At 37.4% G+C, this 26,265-nt stretch overlaps 1 protein-coding gene and 2 long non-coding RNA genes across 17 annotated transcripts in view; 2 read left to right on the top strand and 1 right to left on the bottom strand.

Moving 5' to 3' along the window:
- Window positions 1-1,834: 1,834 nt before the first annotated feature.
- LOC310763992 lies at window positions 1,835-23,642 on the top strand. Its single transcript, XR_014548945.1, has 3 exons — window positions 1,835-2,429; window positions 22,381-22,428; window positions 23,549-23,642. It is a non-coding gene; the product is annotated as an uncharacterized lncRNA (long non-coding RNA).
- LOC310764004 lies at window positions 3,993-10,803 on the top strand. The gene is made up of 2 exons (XR_014548962.1): window positions 3,993-5,095; window positions 5,829-10,803. It is a non-coding gene; the product is annotated as an uncharacterized lncRNA (long non-coding RNA).
- PTPRE (protein tyrosine phosphatase receptor type E) overlaps window positions 6,364-26,265 on the bottom strand; it is a 158,726-nt gene continuing 138,824 nt past the window's right edge. For all 15 annotated transcript variants that reach the window (XM_083616925.1, XM_083616923.1, XM_083616914.1 and 12 more), the window contains 7 exons: window positions 25,580-25,673; window positions 25,266-25,342; window positions 23,649-23,783; window positions 22,454-22,579; window positions 22,035-22,186; window positions 13,546-13,681; window positions 6,364-12,722 (listed from right to left, as the gene is read on the bottom strand). In XM_083616925.1, the coding sequence (XP_083473051.1) occupies window positions 12,648-12,722; window positions 13,546-13,681; window positions 22,035-22,186; window positions 22,454-22,579; window positions 23,649-23,783; window positions 25,266-25,342; window positions 25,580-25,673 (795 nt within the window). In that variant the 3' untranslated portion in view covers window positions 6,364-12,647. The remainder of the gene's footprint in view (window positions 12,723-13,545; window positions 13,682-22,034; window positions 22,187-22,453; window positions 22,580-23,648; window positions 23,784-25,265; window positions 25,343-25,579; window positions 25,674-26,265) is intronic.

Genomic DNA, 26,265 nt, shown 5'->3' with positions numbered 1-26,265 from the left:
TACAGAGAAACCAATCCTCCCTCCCAATTAGGCTTCCTGGAGCAGGGTTTCTCCCCAACCCCTCAATCTGAATAAAACCTGCAGTCATTTTGATTTCATATCTGTATCGTCTTACATTAGTCTTGCCTGAGCTGCTTCCACTTCCACTTTCCATTATGTCATCAGATTAAAAAAAGTGGAAAAGTGAATATCAAAAGCAGATGAGGAAAACTGCTTTAAAATTTAAAAGGTGACTGAGATAGTTATAGATTCTAAACTCTATACACACGAATGAAACAAAATGAGTATGTGCAGTGTATGTGTAGACCTAAATGTCTTTGAGTGTTGAGGAGAGAAAACAGGATACTCCACCCATGGCCAATAATGTATAATATTGTACACTTTTTACACAGAAAACTGTATGCATGGTCTGCACAAGTGCTGTTTTCCCTCCCATGTGCCGTATGCCATTTTTTTCTGCCTTTTTAATTAAGGGTACCTGGGAGTAAACCCCCCACTAAACTCAATAGGACTTATAAGGAACTTCCTTGCCTCGCCTCACCCTCACTCCAGACATTTTGAGTACTTCAGTCATGTGAAATCTAGTAATTTCTAATGTGGTATTGCGATAAGGCTATTTTTTTCAGGGGAGGGCGTTGATACAGCTGCTTGGCAAGGGCACAAGGGACCCTATGCACACCTCTGGGTGTTTGTATATTGGTGATTTAGTAAGGAGGTGATATATGTGTAAATTATATATATTTTTGTGTAAAAGTAGTTGATACTGAAAATTAATGGCATATACATTGCAATTTATATGCTGCATATTAACTTACTTCCAGTAGTTTGCCTTGGTAGAATATATGGTCTAGTATCAAGTTAATAAAGTTTTTGTGAGCAGAATATATACACAAAGGAAGCAAAGCCTCGGCAAGGTCATACATTCTTTTCTGCTGCAGGGCATAACATTTTAATATTTAGATCTTTCAAAAAGCAAAATCTCTTGACATTTGTGCTTTGCTTTTGTAATTTTTATAGTTTGCCTCATTTGCTGTTTTCATGTGGCTATGATGTTTAGTCACTTCAAATGTGTTGTAGTTCAGTGTAAACAGCTTTGTTAATGTTAGCTTCGCTTTGGAATTAAATTACTCTGAAGTGGCAAAGCTACTGGCACGATCCATCTTAGGCCATCCTGACCCCATTTACTTGGGAGTAAGCTAAGCCCCACTGAATCCAGTTCCCATTGGACTAACCTCTGACTAAACATGGTTAGATTGCAGTGTAAATTTGCCATTAGATTGCGATATGTAAAGTTTGAGTAGTCAACTTAGTAAAACCTGGTTATTTTCAAAATAGTGTAACATTTCAGTCCCAGTTATACAGATACACCATTCTGAAGTTACTACTGTGTCATGTGCAAGGGTATAATTGAGTAAATAGCTGACAATGTACATCATTTTATCTTGATAGACTTGCTCTTTAACATGCTTTTGGAAGTTGCACCTTTGAGCCAGTTATAAGGGACATCACAGTAGGATATTTTATTTTATTTATTGCATTTCTATTCCATCTTTTTCTCCAAGGAGCTCAAGGTGACATGCATGGTTCTCCTCCTCCTCATTTAATACCCACAACAACCCTATGTAGTAGGTTTTACTGAGAGGCAGTGACTGGCCCAAGGTCACTTTGTGAGCTTCATGGCTGAGTGGGGATACGAGCCCTGGTCTCCCAGATCCTAGTCCAACCACTCCAGCATGTAGGAAGAAATCATTCTGACCATACAATTGTAATTATCTGAATTATATTTTCAGTATCTCGAGATACTAGCTGCATAGGAGTGCACTCAAAAGAAAGGATTTTCTGCAGAAATAATGCAGCAGAGTAACTTCACTATAGTTTTACTGTAATAAAAAAAGAAAGATACCAAGCCTTTAGCACACATTCAGGATTTTTTACCAGCATGTTAAGACTTACAGATAAGTGAACCAAGTTTATAAGGAGAGACACCACTAATGCCAGTGTGGTTAATGAGGAGAGTCAAGGAAAGCGATTGGAGAAGGCTTCATTCAGAAAAATACTTCCTTTTTATTTTTATTTGCTACTTTTTTGTTCTCATTTGGCAAAGGGAGCACAGCCCTTGCAGGGGGGGGATGCAAACAATAAGGGATTTAAAAAAGAATTTGAGGAGCAAATTCCAAAAACATTAAAACCAACAATAAAAAGAGGTAAAATAAAATGGAGACCAGCTACGGAGGCAGTCCTTTTATGGATCAGTAACTGGTTAAAGAACAGGGAGAAGTGACCAAGAAAAGCTTCTCAGAAGAGTCCCCTGAGTGTTTGAAGTTTCGCTGCTTTTCATGAAGTAATGAAGGTCACCTTCCCTTCACGGGAATAAATGGACAGTTCTCCCAATGGAGTGATGTAGAAAGCCAAGTCCCCCAAGATTCTTGGTAAGACTCCACTTTTGAACTTGTTCATAAATAACCTGGGGTTAGGGGTGAGCAGTGAGGTCACCAGATTTGCTGTGGCCACCAAATTGTTCAGGTTTGTAAGAAGAAAAATGGATTTGCGAATTAGCTGCAAGAGGATCTATCCAGACTGGGTTAGTGGGAATTAAAATGGCCAGTGCAATAAATGCAAACAATTCTAAAGTGATGTACATTGCTGGGGGAGTCCTAACTTTTCATATATGCATTTATGGGGTCTGAAATGGCAGTGACTTATGAGGAACGAGATCTTAGCTTAATGAAAATGTTGAGCCAGTGTGTGACAGGGTTTGAAAATAAAACTGTCAATATCATAATGCTGTTACACAAATCTATGGTAGGAGTCATTCTGCAAAGAAACAAAAGATTGTTGTAACTTTAAGAACTGTTTCTGTGAGTTTGTGGTGTGGTTTTCTAGACTGATTAGGTACAGCTGGTGATGAGTACAAAAGGAGAAGTTGCAGTTTGCATTTGCCTGCAAAAGAGAACACCCACATGCTTTGTGTTTGTAAGGTTGTAAATAAAACTCTTGCTTGAGTATTTTTACACCTGTCTTGTGGTTCTGTCGTCTGCTGCCAGGAAGATACAGCTCCAATAATCTATGGTGACTGCACTGGAATACTGTGTTGAGCTGGAAAAGGATATTGTTGAGCTGGAAAAGGGAGGAGGAGGTAACCAAAATGATCAGAGAGCTGGAACAAGATTACAACATTTGGAACTTTTTAGTTTAGAAAAAGGTATTGTGGAGCATGATAGAGTTGTATAAAATTATGCATGATGTGCAGAAACTGGTAAGAGCAGGGGTTTTCAACCTGGTCCCCACCGCCCACTAGTGGGCATTTCTGGATTCTAGGTGGGTGGTAGGGGTTCTATGGAACAAGCTGAATTCTCCTTCCATCGAGCACTGGTGGGTGGTAAGGAAATTTTACCATCAAGAAAGATGCATTAGTGGGCAGTAGGTATAAAAAGGTTGACTACCCCTGGGTTAGAGAGAAGTATCTATCCTTCTCACATGTACTAGAACCTGGGCCATCCACCAAACTAGAATGCTGAAAGATTTAGGACGGACAGAAGGAACTATGTCACACAGCACATGATTAGACTATGGAATTCATGATTGCAAGATGTAGTGTTGGCCATCAACTTGGATAGTTTGAAAAGGACACTGGACAAATGTATGGAGTAAGAGCTATCATGACTGTATTACTTCCACTGTCAAAAGCAGTATGCTTCTGCATATTAGTTGCTGTTGTGCTCCTGTCCTTCTCAAAGACTTCCCACATGAAACCATAGCTGGTTGCCCACTATGAGTACAGGATGCTGGACTAGAATGGAGTTGGTCTAATCTTATTTTATTAAGAACTCTGTGTGTTTTCACTTTTGAGAAAGATGGGTCTGCACATTTTCTAGCTAAGGACAGTTACTGGCATAAGCTATAGCCATTTATTTTTTCATTCTAGATATCTAGATAGTGTAATCTGAATGCCAGTATTTGAGGAAGGTATGGTTTATCAGTAACTATTTATTTCTATTTGTAAGACACAAATCAAAAGCTCAGAGACATGATTCTTGCATGCATTTATGAATATGCTTTATAAGAAGCTCATATTCAGATTTAAAGTCCTTTCAAATAATTAATCTATCTATCTTTTAGATGATAAAAGTGCAAAGTGTAGCAAATTACCTGGGGAAACAGAACTCCAAAACATCAAGATATTTTATTTGATATAAAAAATGGTAACAAATTGTCGATATTTTTTTCTTTCAACTGCCCTTCTCCCACAAGAGTTCTGTGTTTTATTAGATCAAATATAATATAGAATATTACTTTTACTAATGTATTCTTTTTAAATACACTATTATCAAAGCCACAGAGGATGTTCAGAAAACAGACTACAAATCTCATAATGAGGTCTGCCACTGCAGTTTCAAATAAAACTATATAGCCTGGGTAGTAAGAAATCTTGGGAATGATCCCGAGAAAGTCACTTATAATCCAGCTACAGTGGTCTTTGTTTACACGTGAGTTCTGGCAAAGTGAATAGATGTATGCTAGACTGGATAATTAAAAAATATGTCAACTTACAGGTTTTCAATATTCAGAATCAGACTTCTAAAAACAAGATCTCAACAGGGCCAAAATAGATTGGAAACATTTTAAATTCTTCCAAGTTCTAAGCACTGACATCCCATGTAGTCAATTTTATAAGCTTTTTTCCATAGTCTGTGGCATTAGGTTACCAAGAATTAAACAAGGAACTGTCAGAAATGAAGAACTTGCTCATGGAAATTCACAAGTAGTTTTCTCATGGTGATGGCAGATCTGGATTTCAGTTATGTGAGACACAGTTATCTACTGCTTGGTGACTGAGAGGATTTTTATTAAAAAAAAAAAATCTTCCAAAATAGTTGATTCTTCAAGAACTACAAGCAATGGGCTCTGATTGATAGCTGCTATATGTTAACCTCACAACAGGGATGTAATTGAAAATTGTAACTTTGTGACGTGTGTGTGTGTGTGTTTTCATAGAATTCAGACACTCTTTTACAATGGCAATGAGTAGCTATCTACCTCCCATCAGAAAACCCCACCAGCAAACAGGGTTCTACCAACTTAAAGCATGATGAAGGTAATCTGCACTGTAAGAATTTCTGGAACTTATTGGGTGGAGATCTTACAGCAGGATCCTATTAGTGAAAGTAACATTGGACAACTGTGGATGGCCTCAAGGCAGGACATTTAGGAACATTTGGTAAATAAAAATACCATAGAATGGTTTTGATATGAATAAAGAAATTGTTAGCCCAAATAAATGGTTCTGTCCAGTTTTAATGCTCCAATGAAATCTAATCTAATTAGATTATATTTAATCAGGATACAATATTCTCCACATAGCTGAGATATCAGTGGTGTGTGCCTTTGCATTATAGAAAATAGTACCCTACTAAATCCAGAATGGTGACTGAAGCAAACTAGGACATGGTCTACACGTAAAGCAACATGAGGGTAGATAGAATGTTGAGGAAGGAGACAGGATGCAACCATGTTAAACTATCCATGGACACCCCAGATTTGAATGCTCCAGCATATTAAAACACCCTGCAAGTAAAAGCAGCATTACCAGGAAGAATGGTTCTAGTACAGCTTGTTCCCAGTTGTTTTCTACTCATGAAGGAGTTTTGAACATAGGGGAGCATTATAAATGTGACCACCTATTTGCAGTCTGAAGTGGAACACTGCATGTAACACAGGCAGCACAGAGAGTAGTAAGGGAGAGGACATACTGTCCAGACACTGCTGGATTCCTTTGTACTTCCTTCTAAGGAAAGATGTTTTAAAACGAACGTATCATTCTCTTTCAGAAATCTAATATATGCAACAGAACCATCTCTCTTGGCACACACAAAAGTGCATCATGTCCTTTTTATGCCATTCCCCATCACCACCATGTTTCTGCTCCTGCAGTCCAGTCTAACCCTCTCAACTCCGTTTTGATGCATGTGTAGACAAGGTATAAAATGCCTGCCATGGCTATATTTGTTTCAAGTAGACCAAAATGTACTGCCCAGGAAGATTACATTTACTTTTGTATAATCCATTGGAACAACTGAGAATAATGATTACTTTTATTCAGATTACTTAGAATAAATAAGCGTGTTCTGGTTGAGAAGATAAATTGCTGTTGCAAATTAATGTTATATGTATAATGCTTCATTTTTAACTCTCTCTTTTTTTTTTGTCAGAACAGTGCTCTGAGTCAAATAGCTAGAGTTTTTAAAGTTCTGGGAAGTAATTTAAGTAAGGGATTTTATGTCCTTTGCACTATTGCTGTATTTAGTTTAAATGAGCAAATAGTAGAGGAATGAAATTAAGAGATTTAAAGAAAGAAATGCAGCCTGAAAATAAAAATGAAACCTTGTTCTTGCATCAGAATTATTAGATCTTGCGATTTGCATATACAAATAATTCAGCAACATTCACTGGCATTATAAATACAGCAAGATCAAATTATAAATGTAATAAAAGAAAATATCACTGTATAATACATACATATATTATAAAGATCTTGACATAAATTAAATATAGTTTTGCATATACAGAATAAGGTTCAGTAGCAACATACTAAAAATGATACTGCGTAATGAAAACATTTTCAAATGCTGGAAACAAAGATGTTCAAATTCCTTTAAAAACCAATTCATAAAAGTCATTTTCAAAACACTAATCAATACAGCAGGCATTCTTCTGTTGGGCCTGATTAACCCAAGCCATTAAGTATCTACTTAGTACAAGATTTCAAAACTTGCTTGCATCAAGAAATGCTTTCCACACTGAGTTGTCTGCCAAGAACTATGTTGTGTGTTGCAGGGAATTCTGGAGTGCATTGTGTCACATTCTTAAATTTGCGTAGTGAGACTAGCTGGCCCCTATATAGAGCACGTATGTCCCACAGCACCAGGGCTGTTTCCAGGATTCTTTGGACCCCATGCAAGAGATAGCAGGAGGCCTGAACACACAGAGGAAAGATGCAGAAGCGTGCACACACAGAGATACACATCCACATCAAATACAAGAGAGTGCACACTTCATGCATACAAAAGAGTACATGAGAGTTCAAATTGTGTAGGGTCACAGGGATGCAATGCTGCCCCTGCCCCCAGTAACCCTCTGCATGCTTCCTACTCCTAACCTTTTGAGCTCTGAGCACAAAGGTCTGCAGGGAATTTCTGAATGCAGCTAGAATATTGCTGCAGATATTTCTGCTCAAACCTCAGGAGAGGAGAGAGTGGAGATAGCACACATGAGGATACTGGAGGCGGGGCTGGTGCACACACTCCTGGACTGTTTCAAGCTCAGGTGTTCTTTTGAATGCATGAGCAGGGCTTCCTCCAATATCTTCTTTTGCTCCTAAGCTCCATGCAGAGGGCTAGCTGGCTGACTAAATGGGGCGTGCAGATGGGCTGGCTCTAACAGCAGATGAGTCGGGAGCACAGAACCTGCTCTGCCTGATACAGCATCCACTACTGGTAACATGGGAGACCAGGCAAACTGTGAGCTTAGGCTCTCCCAACTTCTGCAACAGTGCCAAGGAGGAGTTAATCCTGAACGTTGTGGCTGATTGTGGGCTCTGCAAATCCTGTGACAATCAGGGGAGCAAGGAATCCAAGTACGGTATAGAATGGAAACACCTTGGCTGTCATACAGGCAACAGAAGGTCAAGACCAGAGCCTTCCTTTCCCCACACAGCTACATTTTCCCACACACATTAACTGTTTGCATGCATGTGTGCGCACTGCTCTTGTTTGTTTTTAAAGCAATTTTATGTATATAAACTATTAGAGGGGGTCCTGCCAGATTTTGCTAATCCCTGGTGCCAGGCCTGCAAAGGACATGTCTCCTCCGCTGCTGTACTTTGCAGGAAAATATCAGTAACAAATGATAAGATGCCTTTTGGTTAGCTAAGTTACAGTTCTTTGTTGTTAGTCCTTGCAAGGTATTAAAAAAGATGCAATAAAGGGAGTGCTGGCCTGCTCCCTCCATGCATTGGAGGGCAAAGATCTGTAGCCAGGACGCTGCTGCATTAGTGTTAGCTCTCCACATGATTCAGGACGCTGATTGTGCAAGGCTCTAAATCACACTGGCTCTACATGCATATAGCAGACATCCAGCCTCGTGGAGGGTGAAGTTGGGGAGCTGACATGCCCCTGCCCTCTCCTTACGCAAGTAAAATCGCATGAGGGTTTTAACACACAAATAGGGCTATTGTTGACTCCCTGATAAATTGATAAGGAACCCCGGGTTTCTAGAAACATACTTCGAAATAAACTGCTTTAACAATATTACTATTTGTGCACTGTTTCTGAGTTAAGCATGTACTTAAGAGCTTTGGCAATCAATGTCCACTGTCACACAAGACAATAAGTTGAGTCACATAGTGACTAGATATGCAGATCAGAACATATAAATTTCTAATCACTGTTTGGCATTTATTAATGCAATCTCATGCAATGTAAAAAAATTTAAGTGTGGAAACCCATAAATATGTTTGTTATACCATTGTACGAAGTATCACAGTCTTATTTGACTAAACACCTTGAAGTGAAAAACAAGCTTTCTAAAGTTGCAATTCACTAACCTCATAAAACAGATTAATTGTGATTAAAAGTGATTTGGCTGGGTTTAGCACAGTATTTCCTCAACTGTGGCAAGTCTTGTCATCACCAAATGGGAGAACCTAGTAGAACTAGATTGTCTGAAGGGAATCCAACGAAGCTACAGAGAATGTTTTGTGCTTCAGATTACTTCAGAGAATTTAATCCCACGGAATTATCTGAAACTGTTGAGTATAGAAATTATTCCACATTGGGGGAGGAAAGCTGCTCATTTGGCTCCATTTTAAGTGCACTCATATTAGTATTACCAAAATGAGCCTCACCCCAAGTATTCTGGCTTCACTTGGGTAAATCTAAGAAAAGCTAAAACATCCCTACTTCATTAATGGATTCCGCTATGTGCATTTCTGGCCCACATCTTACGTTTTTAAATATTGCTTTACAGAACAAGCAACAAATTAAGAGAGTTCTGGATGCTATTAGAAATATTATCTAATAATTACTTCCTTCCAGCAAGGCAGGATTTTTCTCTACATCTGGAAATGACGTTGTTTGGATAATTTAAAAAGGAACAACTGCAATGCTTTCCCTTAAGCAGATTTCACAGTTACAGCTATGGTTGCTGGTCAGAGGTCAAGGAAGGGGCACTGGACCAGATACTAAGAGAAGCAAGGAATTCCAGTGTCATGGATGAGGGAACAGCAGCTACCTATGCTATTCTAGGTTTACTGAAAGCTAGGAAGTGGGAAATTAGAAGACGGAGACTAAATTGGTAACTGTAAAGACTATTTTTGTGTTATCAAGCTAAATAAGATACTTTGGCTAAGTGCAGAGAGGCCATTCATCAAGGAGCCAAGAAAACTGAGGGGACATACTCACCAGGACACCAAAAATGCCTAAAGGTGTTACTAATATCCAGTAGTCAAAAACTCAATACCAGGACTAGCACATGTCTCTATTGTAACAAAAATAGAGATATTAGGAAGAATATGATTATGGTTTTGTCATACCTAAATAAAAACCCCAGTATTTTGAAAACAGCAGTTTCCACACAATTTGTACTGCATTAGAAAGCGTCTGACACTCTTAAGGCTGTTGGAAGCAGCTTCTAAAGTGGTGGGTAGAAACAGTGGTTTTTAAAAAACCTATCTTCATCTATTAATGTGCTCACAGATTTGGGTCCATAGTGTATTGGACTGTTCATTCCTCACATTTTGGAGTTTGGATTTCCAAACTTATTATGATAGAAAGCTTATTTTACATTCAACTCTTAAACCAAATAATGGTGTTTGCTTTGGGGCTTAGAGAGCTTAACATCAATCACCTCTTACAATAAATTCTATTCATTAAGTGCATAACAACTGTACATATACATATAGATTTACAGAAGTGCATTACTGGGAAGACACAAGCAATAAAATGGCAGTGCTTTAAAAACAGTGTGCTTATAGACTAACCTGAACTGTTTTCAATTAAAAGTCGGTAAGTAAAAGACTCATGTGGACACCTTGCAATCCTCTGAATTGCTAAAAGTATCCACCTTTCTTCCAGTCATGTATTAAAATGAACATCGATTAAAATAATGCAGGAGCTGAAATGTAATGACCAGGTTAAAGTCTACATAGATGTCAATAAGGCTTTCCTTGTTGTATTAAAAAAACACACCAATGAACAAGCCCAAACTATTGCATATTAGACATTTATATACAAATTATTCTTTTGTACTTGTGCTCTTTAATTTATGCCTTCTAAAAAGATGGGAGCAATAGATATAAAATGTATTGTGTGTTTTGTCATTTTTCTCCAAAGCTAGTTTTGTCCAGACGATGACATTGCCACATGGGGCTTTATATATTGTCACAGCCATTCAAGTAAAAACCCTAGGAAGCAACCCATCATACAAGTCAGTTCAAAACAAATGGGTTTTGTGCCCTAACAGTAAATGGTTTGTTGTGCACCAACAGCCCAAACCCAAATTTTGTGGGCACTCCTACATGTCCATACTTCATTGGCTACACTACTGGGATAGTTCTGTATACTTACAATAAGGGAGAAAATTGTGAAATCATAGGTCATATAGGAGGTCTGAAAGCATACTGGCATTGAGGAGTACCACACCATTTGTAGGGACACAATTCAGGACACTGTTCATTCCCATTAAGTACCACCGACACTAAAGGAGCACAAGTGTATTTATCTGTGTCCTTAATTGAACACTAACACCAGTATTCTAAGGACTTGGAAGTAAATGTCTTGACTTCAGTAGATGCTATTCCCTGATTCAACTAAAGATTTGTCATGACTATACTCCATTGACACCAGTGAAGCAAGTTTGCCACTATGTAATTACTGAAGTTGTGTTGCTTTCAGTAGTGCTTAGCCATAACTATCTTAAGCTAGATTGTTTTAAATTGAAAGTATATGTTTTCCTTTATATATTTGCTTTCTATCTGGCAATATACCTTTTTGTGATAGCAAGAACAGAACCTCTTTCTTTTCAAAATACAAAATAGTTTCAAAATATTGATTAATTAACTTACATTAAATATGTTACTTTATGTTAATATTTCTTTTCAAAAATTATATCAGGTTAAATAACTTAAGGTGATCTTTTAAGATTATTTAACTGAATTCAACGAACTCAGTATTTGCATTATGGTGCTAAGTTACAGCTTGCAATTATAACAGAACTGTCTAGAGAATCTTGTCTTCAAAAATAATTATATGTTTTATGTTTTTTGCTAAGGTTCAAAATCTTAGACAGTTGCTTGTGGAGGATTCATGTACCATTATATATAATCCACTGAATGAGTTGTGCTTAACAGGAAGAATGCTTAAAAAATACCCAAAAAAAGCAAACAGATATAACCTGGCTATTGAACGTTAAGATTAATAGTTGTAGAATATTAACCAACTTTCTAGAGCACCTCAAATAGTGTCTTCCACAGTCAGCAGTTCACATTAGCATCAATAGGTTTAAAAGTGGAGCAAGGTGCTGATGAACATAAAAGCATCAAAACACCGCCACAACCAAAAAAAGAATACTCTGTAAATACTGAGATGAATGCAGCAAGCAAATGGATATGCTCTTGGGTGGCCACACTCATTTCAGTGGGGTGTACACAGTGTTTCCTAGTAGCATGTGGCCATTGTGTGGAACTTGCTCTAAGAGAAATAATTGTTATGTGCATGGATTTGGATCCAGCCTATTTACTCTTATTCCTCTGCTTTATAAACATGGGTTATTTTATAAGTCATCTAAAAGTTAAAAAGTAAAAAGCAGAATTTCATAGATGTTCAGGGAAAAATATGGGTATGATCCAGCCAAAACCAAGCATTTTTGAAGTCCCATTAATGAATTTTAAAAGTATTTATTTCCTGTTCTTCAATGGACTCCCATCCAAGGGGCTAATCAGATCCATGCACACTTAGCTTCAGCAGTGCTGCAGCATCAAGTGCACCCAGACCATTAACTGGACTCCAAATCCCATTAACTTCAATGGGAAAAATTTAAGCATAAGCTTAATACACCCACTGAAATCAGTGGGTATTGAATATGCCTAACATAGGCTGGATTGTGCCCTATATTCATAATAGTTTATACTGTGATCTATTGTACTTGGCCATCTGTTATGCAAAACTTTAAAGATCACCTTGATCCAGTTTGGGGAACTAGATACACAGACACAGCCTTTGCACATATATCCCCAGCTGAATGGGGTGTCCCACATACAAAAGTGTGCTAGATGTGCAGCTCCCCTATTTTATGTGCTGAAGCTGCACATGTTGAGCATTTCAAAACAATAGCAATCCTGCTGTTTGGGAGGGAAAGTGGGACTCTGGAATCAAACAGGTTCTTCGGGGTTTTTTTGAAATGGTTCTGCGCATGCTCCTTTGGATCAGAGAGTGAAAGTCTTGAATAATTTATACATCTAAGGAGGCATTCCAAGCAAGCCAAACATGGTAGTATGTACATTTAGAGTTTTTAAAAAGTCAATGGAAATAAATTAACATGATTTACAAATCTCTGTACAGATGATTAAATTAATAATAATAAGGCAGGAGTTTTCACTTGAAATTGGCATAATCAGAAAATATGTCAATGAAATCTTGTACCACTTTGTAGCAGAATTCATACTGTTCCTGAAAAAAGAAGAAGAATACATTTACTCTGATGAAAATTTCTCTGAATAATAACAATTCCAGTGAAGCATGTTTAACTCTAAACTGGAGCATAATCCTATCTCACAGACAACATTTTTAATTTCTTATCCTGTTAAAACACTTTATTTTTTGCAGGTTGTAGCATAATTAATTTTAAAATCTAACTAAAACAACAACAGTTGGTTCACCGAGAAAGCAGATTTTGAATGAGAGGTGGACTGTGAGCCCAATGGGACCATTTAAAATAACCATAAATCCTATCAAGAATCACTGTCAAATCAAGAAGTTTCCCATTTACTTTTTCATTTTAATTAGTTATAGCCTGCCTCTCAGGGTAGGGGAGCCATCAAAAGACTGCTAAAAATGGCTATATTCTGATACCAGGACACATATGTAAGCCTGACTATTGCTATTGTTTTTAAAAACAACTGTGAAAGGCAAGCAGAGCACAAATAACCAGCTCTAATGAATCTGCCCCTTATATACAGGGAGGCCACCCTTGCCGTAATTCCTTGATTGCAAAAGTATGCAATAATGTTTGGATCTTGCCACTGCTATTAGCAGTTCAGAGGACCAGCTGTACACCCCTCTCCTTTGCCCCCAAAAATCCAAGATACCCTATAGCACTGTGCAGAGGCTATTCAGCAGTTTCAAAAGTTGTTGTGGTGTGGCTTTGCAACACGACTAAGCATTGGCACTACATGTATTTGTGAACACCCAAGTCCTGTGTTGTGGCACTTTGCTCAAATACCAACATCCTATTATCCTTTTGACAAATATTTTTGTGGTTAAAACAACATACCAGTGTTTGCACCATATGTGGTCTTTGCAGTCGTAAACTCTTCACAGCTTGAAATACATCTAAGAGCCCCTCAGCTTTGACTCGCTCCAGAATATTGCTGAGTGCAATGAATGTACCTGTTCTTCCAGCTCCAGCACTATAATACATATACATTTTTTTTCTTTAACAGGTTATATTACCAAATCCATATTCAATACAGTGAAAATACACCCTGAATTGATTCCCTGCTACTGAGAAGAATCCCTGCATTCCCTCATTGTTCTTTCCGAGGACTGGCAGAAGCAGAATAAATTATGCCAATTTGCTTAATATAAACATTTTCATGCAGATAATGGAATTTAGTTCTACTAGCCAAGGAAAACTTTCTTGAAATATAAACTCACGTCTAAATTTTTCAACCAGCCAAGCTTAATCTTGCAATCACTTTATGTGCATAAATGTTTACATCATTCTATTTCTAAACTAACAATATATAAACATAGTTCCTAGCACTTCTGGAAACTCTTCAAAATATCCTTGTTTCACCAGCCAGAGCCTGACCATCACTATGTGACTGACTGCTGTGCATTACACATTGAAGCTAATGTAATGGATGAATTATAGTTCTAGCTAATAAGAAATTGGGCTTCAAAATCATGAACACAACAAAAGTTTTTTTTTTTAAGTTCTTTTTATTAAGTTTCAGTTACAACATAAAAAAGAGAAAAACAAAAAACACAAAAGACAAGACAACAATTTCAAAACGAAACAAGGAGAACAAGAAGACAAGAAAAAAAAAAGTATCCGCATCTAACACCAAAAAGCAACAATCTCTGTTACAGTTCTATCTCTTATTCATTAAGATTTTATATAATTAGATATTTATATCTTTCTTCTACTCCCCTATTGACCTCCTTCCCTCCTGATTTCGGGCTTCTTGATGAAATTTTCCATTTTCTGCAGCTAGTATTTGTTAACAATTTGCACATCATAAGTTTTATAACAGACCTGCTATAGTTTTTAGGTTTCTATGGTTTCCTTCAATGTATGCCATAAATTTATTCCAATCACTAATAAACTTTGTATTTTTTTGGTTTCTAATTTTTTGCGTCATTTTTGCTAATTCAACATATTCGAATAATCTTGTTTGCCATTCTCTAACCGTTGGTATATTTGTACTTTTCCAATTCTGTGCAATTAATATTCTGGCCGCTGTTGTCGAATACTGGAATAAAATCCTATCTTCCCTTTTAATTTCATCCCCAATTATACCTAATAAAAAGGCCTCCGGTCTCTTAGGAAAAGTATATTTAAATATTTTTTTTAACTCATTATAAATCAAGTCCCAGAATTTCTTCATTTCCTCGCAAGTCCACCACATATGGTAGAAATTGCCTTCTTTGATTTTACACTTCCAGCAGGCCTTATTTCCTGTTTTATACATTTTTCCTAATTTTGCTGGTGTGATATACCACCTATATATCATCTTCTCCAGATTTTCTCTAAGGGTAACACTTGCCGTAAATTTTATTCCATTATTCCACAATCTCGACCATTTTTCATAATCTATATTGTATCCCAAATCCATTGACCATTTTGTCATAACCTCCTTTATTTCTTCGTCTTTGGTGTCCCATTCCAATAGTATATCGTACATTCTAGATAATAATTTGGTTTTACCTTCAATTATTTCTATCTGAAATTTGGATTTTTTTTCACTTATCCCTACTTTTTTATCTTCTATCCACATTGCGTTTATTTGATGATATTGTAGCCAGCCTGTTAATTTTTCTTTCAGATCCTCATATGTTCTTAATTTCCAGCCGCTTTCTGATCTTATTAGTAGGTCTTCGTACGTTAATCTTTTTCCTTCCATATTTGTTTTCTTAATTATTAAAATATCCAATGGCGACAACCACCAAGGTGTTTTCCATTCTAGGAGTTTTTTATTTTTCTCCCAAACTTCATATAGTGGTCCTCTAATGATGTGGCTTGAAAACCCCTTATGTACCTTTTCTTTATTTGACCATAAGTAGGCATGCCAGCCGAACCTATTGTTGAATCCTTCTAGGTCTAATAGGTCAGTATTTTCCAAAGTTATCCACTCTTTGATCCAACAAAGGCAGGCGGCCTCGAAATATAATTTCAAATTTGGGACTGAGAATCCCCCCCTTTCTTTTCGATCTGTAAGCAATTTAAATCTAATTCTCGGTCTTTTCCCTTGCCATATAAACTTCGAAAGGGTTTTCTGCCAATCCTTGAACATTTTGGAGCCTTTAATCACTGGTATACTTTGGAACAAGAACAACATTTTTGGAAGTACGTTCATTTTTATTGCCGCCATCCTTCCCATCCACGAAAGCTTAACTCTATTCCATATATCTAGATCTTTTTTAATTTCCTTCCATGTTGTCAAGTAGTTATCTTGAATTAAATTTATATTTTTTGTGGTTAGCCAGATTCCCAGATATTTTATTTTCTTAACCACCTTGATTCCATTTTGTTTCTCTAATTTTTCTCTTTCGTCCTTTCCCAGATTCTTAGTCATCATTTTTGTCTTTAGTTTATTCAGTTTGAAACCGGATAGTTTACCGTATTCTTCTAATATTTCCAGCGCCTTGCTAACACTTTTTTGCGGCTCTTCTACGGATAGCATCAAATCGTCTGCGTAAGCTTTTAATTTATATTCTTTCGTTCCTACTTTAATCCCTCGAATCTCTGGTATTGCTCTTATTTTACTCGCGATGACCTCTAATACTATAATAAACAAAAGCGGGGAAAGAGGGCAACCCTGTCTTGTTCCTTTTTCTATTCTAAATGGATTTGTTAAGTTGTTATTTATAATCAATTTGGCAAACTGACTCGAATATACTGCCTTTATTCCTTTCATGAATTCGCCCTCTATCCCTGCTTTTTCCATACTTTTTATTAGGAACGACCATGAGACATTATCGAATGCCTTCTCCGCATCGATAAAAATCAGCGCCGCAGGTACCTCGTTCTTACACTCCAAATATTCAATAATGTTTATAGTATGCCTTACATTATCTTTAAGAAACCTGTTTGGGAGGAATCCTGCTTGATCTTTGTGAATTAGATTTACTAAACACTTTTTAAGTCTGTTTGCCATTACCTCTGCAAAAATTTTGTAGTCATTATTTAATAATGATATAGGCCTATAATTTTTGATGTTTAATTTATCCGTGTCCGGTTTGGGGATCATCGTGATATGGGCCTCTTTCCATGACTCTGGTATCTTTCCTCCCCCTAATATTTTATTCATAGTCTCACATAGCACTGGCGTTAGTTGATCTTCTAGTACTTTATAGTATTTTGCAGACAGTCCATCCGGTCCCGGGGCCTTCCCTAATTTCATTTTTCTTATCGCATTCTGGATCTCTTCTATTTTTATAGGTTTGTTTAATTGTAGTCTTTCTTCCTCTGTAATAGTTTTTCCACTGCAGTCTTTTAGATATTTTTCTATTTGTTTTGAATCTTCATCTTCTTTTTTGTACAATTTCTCATAGAATTTGAGGAAATTTTCCTTTATTTCCTTTGGATCTTCTATCAATTGCTCCCCTATTTTTATCTTATTTATCACATTTTGTTTTTGCCTTCTTCGCAATTGCCAAGCTAGTAATTTACCTGTTTTATTAGCTGATTCGAAATATTTTTGCTTCATTAACTTAATTTTCCATTCGATTTCTTGGTTTGTCAGCATTGAGTATTGTGTTTGTAATATTTTTATTATTTGTATGTTTTGTTCATCTTTTGGGTTTATTGTTAGTTTTTTCTCACATTCTCTTAGTTGATTGAGAATTTCTTCTTTCTTTTGTTCCCTTATTTTCCTCTTGTAACTATTTTGCTGGATAAAGAAACCTCTTAAGACTGCCTTGCTAGCATCCCAGACTACCTCTATACTTGATTCTGTATTAAGGTTCAAATCAAAATATTCTTTTAAAGTAGCTTTAGCCTTTTCAATAATTTCCTCACTCTCCAATAAATATTCATTCATTCTCCATCTGAACCCCCCCTGTGATACACCTTTTATTTCCAACATTATCGAATTATGATCAGAGAGGGTTCTCGGTTGGATTTCACATTTTGAGGTTCTTAAGGTAAGTTCTCTTGAGATCCAGATTTGATCAATTCTACCCCAGCTTTTGTGCACTTCTGAAAAGAAGGTATATTGCTTCTCTATTGGGTGTTTGTGTCTCCAAATGTCTATTAAGTCTAAATTTTCTTCTAAGTTATTAAATGATCTTGGCAGCTTCCCTTGATTACGCTTTTTCTTTTCTGTTTGTCTGTCAATTTCTGGTACCGGTACTCCGTTGAAGTCTCCCAATAATATTGTCTTGTTATCCTCTAACTCTAATAATACTTGCTCCAATTTCTTAAAGAATTCCAATTTATCCGAATTCGGTGCATATATGTTTATCACATTAAGTTTTTCACCCTGGAAATTAATTTGCACCCCTAATATCCTTCCTTCATCGTCTTTGTATATCAGTTTAGGTTCCCATTTTTCGTTAACATATGTTACTACTCCTCTTTTTTTTTCTGCAATGGAGTTTATGAATTCAACTCCCAATTTTTTATTTATCAAGATATGTTTATGTTTTTTGGTCACATGTGTCTCCTGCATACAGATTAAATCAAGGTTCTTTCTTTTCAAAACATTCACTATTTTATTCCTCTTGGTTTTCTCATTCACACCGTTCACATTCCATGACAGAATTTTCAGATTCATTGTTATTTTTACTTGCCGATATCCAAATACTTAATTTATATCCGAGTGGTTTTGTTTTCTATTCCCTCTTCCTCTTTTTCCACTTCCTCTTCCCCTACTCCTTCTTCCCCCTCCTCCTCCTCTCCTCCTCCTTCCCCTCCCCTTTCCTCCTGTTCTCCCCCCTTCTCTCTTCTTCTACTTCTCTCTTGTAAATCACCATTTCTCCCTCCAAATCTCTCCTCCACTTTCCCAAGGTCTTTTTCATATCTGCGTAGAAATTTACCCACTTCCTGGCTTTCGGTAATCTTAAATCTTTTATCTTTATAGAAAAAGGAAATCCCTTCAGGGAATTCCCATCTGTGTTGTATCCCGTTCTTTTTTAGAACGCTTGTTAGCTGTTTGTACCCCTCTCTTTTGCGTAGGAGTCTGGTTGGTATTTCTTTAAAGATAATAATTGGTCTGCCTTCAATTATTAGTTTCTTTTGGTAGCTTTCTCTTAGGATTAAATTTCTCATCTCTATCGAATTAAATATAACTAAACAGTCTCCCAGTGCTTTTTTAGATTTTATTTGTTTAGACCTTATTTTTATTCTGAAAGCATTTTCTATCGTATATGCAATCTCTTCTTCCTTCAATTCTAACCACTTCGCTAATTCTTTAGTCAGTTTCTCTTTAATATTCTCATTAGATTCTTCTCCTACTCCTCTAAACTTTAAATTTAGCTGTTTTTGTTTCATTTCCATCATCGCTAAATTGTCCAAAACTTGGTCTTGATTCCTGTTCAGTTCTCGAAGTTCCTCTTTTATCCTATCTGTCTCCTTCCTTTGTTCCTTTATCTCTTTCTGTGCTTTTTTATTCGATTCTTCTAAAATCTTTGATCGAACCATTAAGTCTTTTACTTTACTTGACAGTTCCCCTACTGCATCTTCTATCTTCTTATCAATCAACTCATGTATCTCTCCTAGCTTTTTCTCCATGTGAGTTTCATTCTGTTTAAATTCCTCCTTTATTTTTAACCAAAGAATGTCTAAGTCTTTAATTTCTTCTTGTCGAGATGTTTTCCTGTCTGATGGGGTCCCTCCTATCTTTTTTCCATTTTTCCCGGACATTTTCTCCGTTTCCACTCTTTTTCCTTCCCCTCCCCTCTTCAAAGTATATATGTAAATATATATATACTATAAATTTCTTGTAATGTTTATTCTCTCCCCTAGAGGGCGCACAGTCTTAACAAGTTTTAGTTAGTGTCAAGAAAAAGTAATTACAACAACGTTCCCTTAAGCAATCTAATTCCAGTTTTTACCAATTGCAATCAGGCAGAGAAAAATGGGGTAGTTCTTTAAACTTAGCCAATCAAGTTTTCCTCTGACCCTTTAATTTTCTCCTAATGCATCAAAATATTATTTATAATTTATATTTCTGGATTTTCCAAATCAAGATCTGTAATTCTAAGTATTCTCAAATCCTGTGCCTATTCAATTCATTTACCGTCCATATATTTCGTACCCTCTAAATGTGGATAAGTTCAAACTAAACTCCTAATCAAACAATTTTGTCTGAGACTTATCAACTATGTAAGGATAAAGGCCCTCTAATAAGGCCCTTAAAGAAATATTAACCTTAAAGGGGACCTTTATGATAGGTGTACAAAGACAGAAGAAACGAAAGTTTAGCCTGTAACCAACTTTTGTTTTAAATGGGAGCAGTTTGTTCTTTCCTTTGTTCGGTCTTCAGCCACTTGGTTGGCTTAATCCAAATCAAAGGAGGGTAAGCAGTATTTGGGAAGCTGTCTCTGTAGAATCCCTTCTATATCAAAAGAAAAAAGGATAAAATAAAAAAAAAAGAAAAAGGAAAAAAAGAAAAAAGGCGGTCGAGGGTTCCAGCACTCCAATGCAATCCTAAATCCTGCCGTGAAGGAAAGTGGGTTCTAAGTTCAAGGCTTTACATCCACTTGCTGGGTTATTCCAACATAGAACTGTGATTGGGAACAGATCCAGGAGACCAACAGTCCATTAAGTAGAAAGGGGGTGTGTGCCTTTTAGCTCACCCCTCTTTATCTCAGTTCACAAGTAATTCAAATCCGGGGGGGGAAGAGAAATTCCAAGTCTTTAAATATTCGAAATGTTCCAAAAATTAATCAGGAAAAAACAAACCAGAAAAAAATAAAGAAGGTAAGTGACCTACTGGGGATATATATATAAGACCCTATAAGCTCAGTTCGTATGAAATCCCCAACCATTCAACAAGAGGTGGTAAAGGGGAAATCCAAAAATCCAAGTTCTTTTAAGAGGGGGGAAGGTAAAGTCCAAAGTTAAAGGTTTGAGGAGGAAAAAACAAAAAAAGGGAACATTTACTTGCCCGGAGTATAATATAAGAAATCCAAAGTTTGGGGCAGACAAAGTAATAAGTGGAGCGCCTTAGTCTCTTTAAAGCCTTTGAGTTTATTCCGTCTTTTCCTCCTCTCCCTTCTCCTTTAAAGTTCCGCCTTAAAGTTTAAGTCTTCAACATGTTCTTTTTCTTTATCACCACTCTGTTTAGTTCTTCCCTTTATTCTTTCGTACTTTCCCCAAAAGAAATACAAAGTCTCTAAGTATCTTTTCTTTCTGCTACTTTCATTTTATTTTGTTTCCTTTGCCTCGCTTAGTTGCTGCTGAGGACTTTCACTTTTCTGGTTCTACAGCGGGTGCCTGGTCATTTCCTTTTTTCACTCTTATGACTTTATATCCTGCGCCATTTTGACTCCGAAAAAGCAGGTCGGGCTCCTCATTTAAATTCTTTTACATTCAGAGCTCACTTAGTGCATAGTCCATCTTTTTAGCCCAAGATTGTTCCCAAAACACTAAGGGTTCCGCTCTTAAAGTTACGGAGGTTTGTCGCCTTTCCAGTGAGAGCTAGAGGCATTGCCACACGGGGTCCGCAGAGCTTACCATTCGCGTTTCTCAGTCCCGTCGTTCCCGAGTCTCTCAGAAAAAAACCCGAAAAAACTACGGAGCTACTCCAACGCTGCTGGTTAGCTTTTCCCTCAGGAGTACCCCTCCTGAGATTTTTGGGGGTCGCAGTGCCTTTGCGTTGCCCCCAAGCCCCCGTATGGCTCGGAAAAGCCCTTCAGCGGCTTTTCCGCGCTCCCTGCTGCTTGCGATCCAAACCGGAAGTCTGAACACAACAAAAGTTTATCCAACAAAAGCATCGGGATCTGCCCAGATCCAAGATTGGGTCAGCCTTCATGGAACACTTTAACAGGTTAACACTTGTTGCTTACGTTGGAGAGAACAGATCTCTGTAGCTGACATCTTAGGACAATAGGTGACTGGTAGGTGAATGTAGTTTGCCCAAAATGGCCTTGCAGCCCAAATTCAGAAGCCAGGCAGACCTAATTAGGCCTGTGGCCAAGAGGTTCCCCATTGCTGATCTAAAACTCCAGGAAAGTGATATTAAAGCCTTGCTGACAAATGCCCCATTTCTGATAACTGATAACTCTTAAACTCCCAATCAGAGTACAGAAAATAGTTTCAAGGCTACTAGATTGGTATCAGGGACTGGGCATTACAATCAGGTCATGCAGGCACTTCATTCACTGGCACCTGGTCAATTTCTGGGGTCTGTGTATTTTAAACATATATGTTTTTTAATAGAAAATTATTGTCTTTTTTTTTAAAAAAAGTAAATATATTTTTACATTTTTGTAAATATTTGTCATGGAAATATTGATGGGCTGAATAGAAATATTGTAAACTTACAAACAAGCAAAGGAGCATGGAGCAAAATAAAATACAAAACTATTCACCTGCAGTGCACTGTAATGGGGTGGTTTCCTGTCTGCTGTTGCTGCTTTTGGACAGCTGCAATGAGGTCAATCATTCCCTTCCCTTCAGCAGGAATTCCAATTTCAGGCCATCCATGAAAATGAAACTGTCGGACAAGTCTGCCTAGCTTCTCCTGGTCATTCAAAGGCAAGAAAACCACAAATTCAATGCAGCTTCAAGAGTGGAACAGAACACTGGAAGCCAGCCACAGACCTTATTATCTATAGGAACCTTTTCATATATGGTCAATGTAAATTAATCATGTGTTTTATATAAGGTAAGAGGATTTTAACGAGTAATCTAAATTGAGCTAAATTTACATTTCAGTTGGCTTTAAGCAACCCTGAAGTTCAGAAAACCACAGCGGACACAGACGTATTTAAAATGTTATCATTAATACCTGATTGTGCATAATCAGGAAGTCCCTGACGCTTATGGCATCAGCCAGTGAGTCACTCTTTATCTCGATGGTAATCTCTCCATAAGTAACAGATCCCTCTGATGGCCAGTACTGAAAACATTTTTCCTGTAACATTGAGGGAAGAAAAAGGAATGAATGCTGCCTCCAGAACTTGTTGGTTGAAATATATTCATGCAGATACAGCACTGGTTCCTCAAAAACATTAATAAGAACTAGTTCCTGTCTCCTTCTCCTCCCTCCAATCGCACATTACATATTACACAGAATAACTATTTAATGCCCCTGTATCTGAGTACTGAACAGAAGAAGAAAAATACAGGAAGTTCTACATTCTCCATGTTTTAGTTGATGCCTGTTTTCTATGGGCAATTGATGTTACACAAACATATGCTTAACATGCAATACTTCTGTACTTTGGGAGACAAATGAAAAGTTTTTAAAATGAGAAAAAGTTAGAAAGACACATTAAAAACTTTCACGAATCATATGACAACACAACTTGCTTTTGTAATGACTTAATGATTTCAGCAACGCTTGAAATGGGTATCACTGTAAAACCCATTATATCTCACCTTAAGTTAAGAAATGTAGTTTGATGCTACACCAAACATGCAGACTTCTTGCCACCATGCAATTGCTGACACGTAGTGTGGTCCAGAGGAAGTTAAGTAAGCACTATTAAGCTAGCACTCAGTTGAGCACACTTAATTCCCATTGATTTCCCAATTGACTTGATTATGTGTAACTTTCCCTAGATTGTGACAATTTTTGTCTGAATTTTCAGTACTGAGGATCATCAAGCCAGGTTAGATACAATTCGCGTGAAGCTGTATGCATCAGGAACCATGCTACTACATGTCTCATTCCTAGCCTGAAAATCTTTTGTCAAGAGCAAAGCATTTTTTAAAAAAGTGGGGTGAGGAAGAAGAACAGCAAAACTCTACAGTGACATCACATAGTCCCCAGGCTGCACAGCACTTTGCAGCTAAACACAGCTGGGCTTTGCTAAGATTTGGTGGTATGAAGCATACTTGTGGCTATTTATAGGCTAATTATCTTTTTCTTTTTTTTTAGTGGGTTGGAATGTCCTTAAGAAAAATTTCATTTCCTCATCACACTTTAGGCTATTCATAACAAAATATGTTTTTTTAAAAATTGGGCAAAGTGGTCATACCTGTTCCCTTTCGAGAACTTCGGTGAGCATTACAATTGTGTGGCACTTCCATTCCCACACCATTCGCCAGAAGTCTTCCACAGTGTGAGGAAGAGGTCCTTGTGTTGCAATGAAGTAATCCTTTTGGCGATAGCCCTTCACAGTAAAAAAACATACATGCAACGATTACCTGATACCTCAGTGATTTCAATTTTTAACTCCAGGCAATCTAAAAGTGATTCTAGACTAACTAGAAATATCAGAACAAACAATTCTTTTCAGAAAGCTCTAGAATGAGCCACAAATCCAGAAAACTGTAGTTAGTCCCTTACATACAATGGAAGGATAGGGAAACCAGTTCAGGAATAGAAAAATACTTAAGATTTGTATTGTATTGTATTGTATTGAATTGTATACTACTAGCACGGCATTTATATCCTGCCTTTCCTCCAAGGAGCTCAAAGTGGTACACATGGTTCTCCCCCTCTCCATTTTATCCTTAAAACAACCCTGTGATGTAGAATAAGATAGGCAGAGGGGCAGTGGTTGCCCAAGTTGCCCAGAGAGCCTAAGGTTGCCCAGTGAGTTTCATGGCTGAGTGAGGATTTAGACCCTTATCACCCAGGCATTTTAAACAAAAGCACACATTCTACTCATGTAAAAACATGCTGATTCCCGGACCGTCTGCGGGCTGGATTCAGAAGGCGATTGGGCCTTAGGTTGCCTACCCCTGCTCTAACCCCTACACCACACCAGCTGCCATTCATGATCCAAATTCAGGCAATAATCTCAGGTGGCTGCCTCATGTGGGCGTGATGAACTGATACTCCACCTGGCCCCCTGGCTGCCAAGTCAGGTTGTGTTTACTGCTGCCTCCCACGTGAGACTTCTGTGAGGCCTCTGAGAAAGGGCAAATGGGGTCCTTCAGAGTGAGAGTGGGAGCCAGGTGCCTCTCACCACCCACCTCCTGCGAGACAGACTTTCATGCAAGTCCTGTAGGCGCGCGCGTGCTCACACACACACGCACCACAAGAGAGAAATGATATATATGATTTATAAAGCCAATGGACAATCCAGCAAGTGTCTGAAAATGTAATTAGGTGGCACTGGAAAGACTGTGGGAATTTGACCGGGTTCTTTAACTGACTTATTAAGCTTCCCTCAAGGACTGTATTAAAGTATTAGAAAATAAAATAAAAATCTAAGGGTCAAGAGAAAAAAAGATGGCAGTGTATATTTAGAGATGAACCCTATGACTGAGACCATGAAGGAGTAAATACTGTTCAGGCAGCTGAACTGTATTTGGAAGAAGTGGAGAAGAGGAAAATTCTTATTTGATAGCTAGAAAATGCTTCACTGCAGGTGGGGACTTCAATTTCTGTTTTCTTTTAAGGAACAAGGAGAGCAGGGAGGTTTGTCTCTCTCTGTTGACATTTTAAGTGCAAAGCCATACTTTTTATGATGTTGATAATTCGATTCTTTTTGAAAATTCTCAAGTTACTCTTCAATATAGCTCATGTGGTAATGATAAAAGCACACGTGCAACCATGTTGCCTGCTCGTCGAAAACAAAGTTGATTGCTGAAAAGACTTGTAAAAATCAGTACTACACATATTCCACATACACAGAAACACTTACGTCTATGAAGGAAGCATTGATATAATCCGTATACTCCTGACCTCTTTTCATTGAAAGAATCACTCTGTTAAAGTCATCTAAAATACAAAAACACCACATATTAGGTTTCTTAGAATACTTAGCATTTTATAGTCAATAATACAATAAAGCTATGAAGCTGCAGGCTTTCGTAGAATCAAGTTTACGATATATCTTTGTACTTCAGCCTAGCAGTGCCACCTGCTGTTGAATGTGTAACATAACCGTACACTACTAGGTAATTTGGATTAATAAAAGTATTTTGGTTTCTACAAAGAGGAAAATTAATATCTTACATGGGATGATTTGGATAACTCTGGCTTTCTTCATATTTGCAGGCAGATTACCAGTTCTCATGTTTTCTTTCATTATTCGAACATTTGTTAATTTCTACAGCAAAAAGAGAGATTGGGCTAGGACTTTGTAGATTACTGTATAAAAACACAGAATACCAAAAATGGCTAACAGATACACATCAAAATTTCATGATATTCTGTTCCTTTGAGAGATTTCTAGTTGATTCACCTGATCCCAAACCACATAAACCTTCACCTGTGTTCTTTTATGTTACACCTATATAGAAAGCAATTTTTTAAAACCTGGAAACTAAGACACACTGCTTTTGTTTTCTGCAGGCAAGGTAGGTAGCTAGAAAGTGTGTTTTATAGGGACTGGATATGTACAGTTCAATTTCTAGTAGCTTGTATGTATTACTTGTATCTAGGTTAGATTACTGCAATGTGTTATATGTGGGGCTGCCTCTGAAGACAGTTCAGAAACTTCAGCTGCTGTAAAATTCAGTTGCCAAGTTTTCACTGGGGCAAGACAAGCTGAGCATATAGTGCTAATCCTTGCCCAACAGCACTTGCTGCCAATTGGTTTCTGGGCCCATTTTAAAGTGTTGGTGCTGACCTATGAAGCCTTAAGCGGCTCAGGACCTCAATACCTTAAGGACCGCTTCTCCCTATATGGACCTACCCAG

Source organism: Podarcis filfolensis, assembly GCF_964270895.1.
Source record: "Podarcis filfolensis genome assembly, chromosome: 5".
NCBI classification, from domain to species: Eukaryota; Metazoa; Chordata; class Lepidosauria; order Squamata; family Lacertidae; genus Podarcis; species Podarcis filfolensis.
Note: the sequence above shows the minus strand (reverse complement) of the source record. Positions and strands in the feature narration are given on the sequence as shown.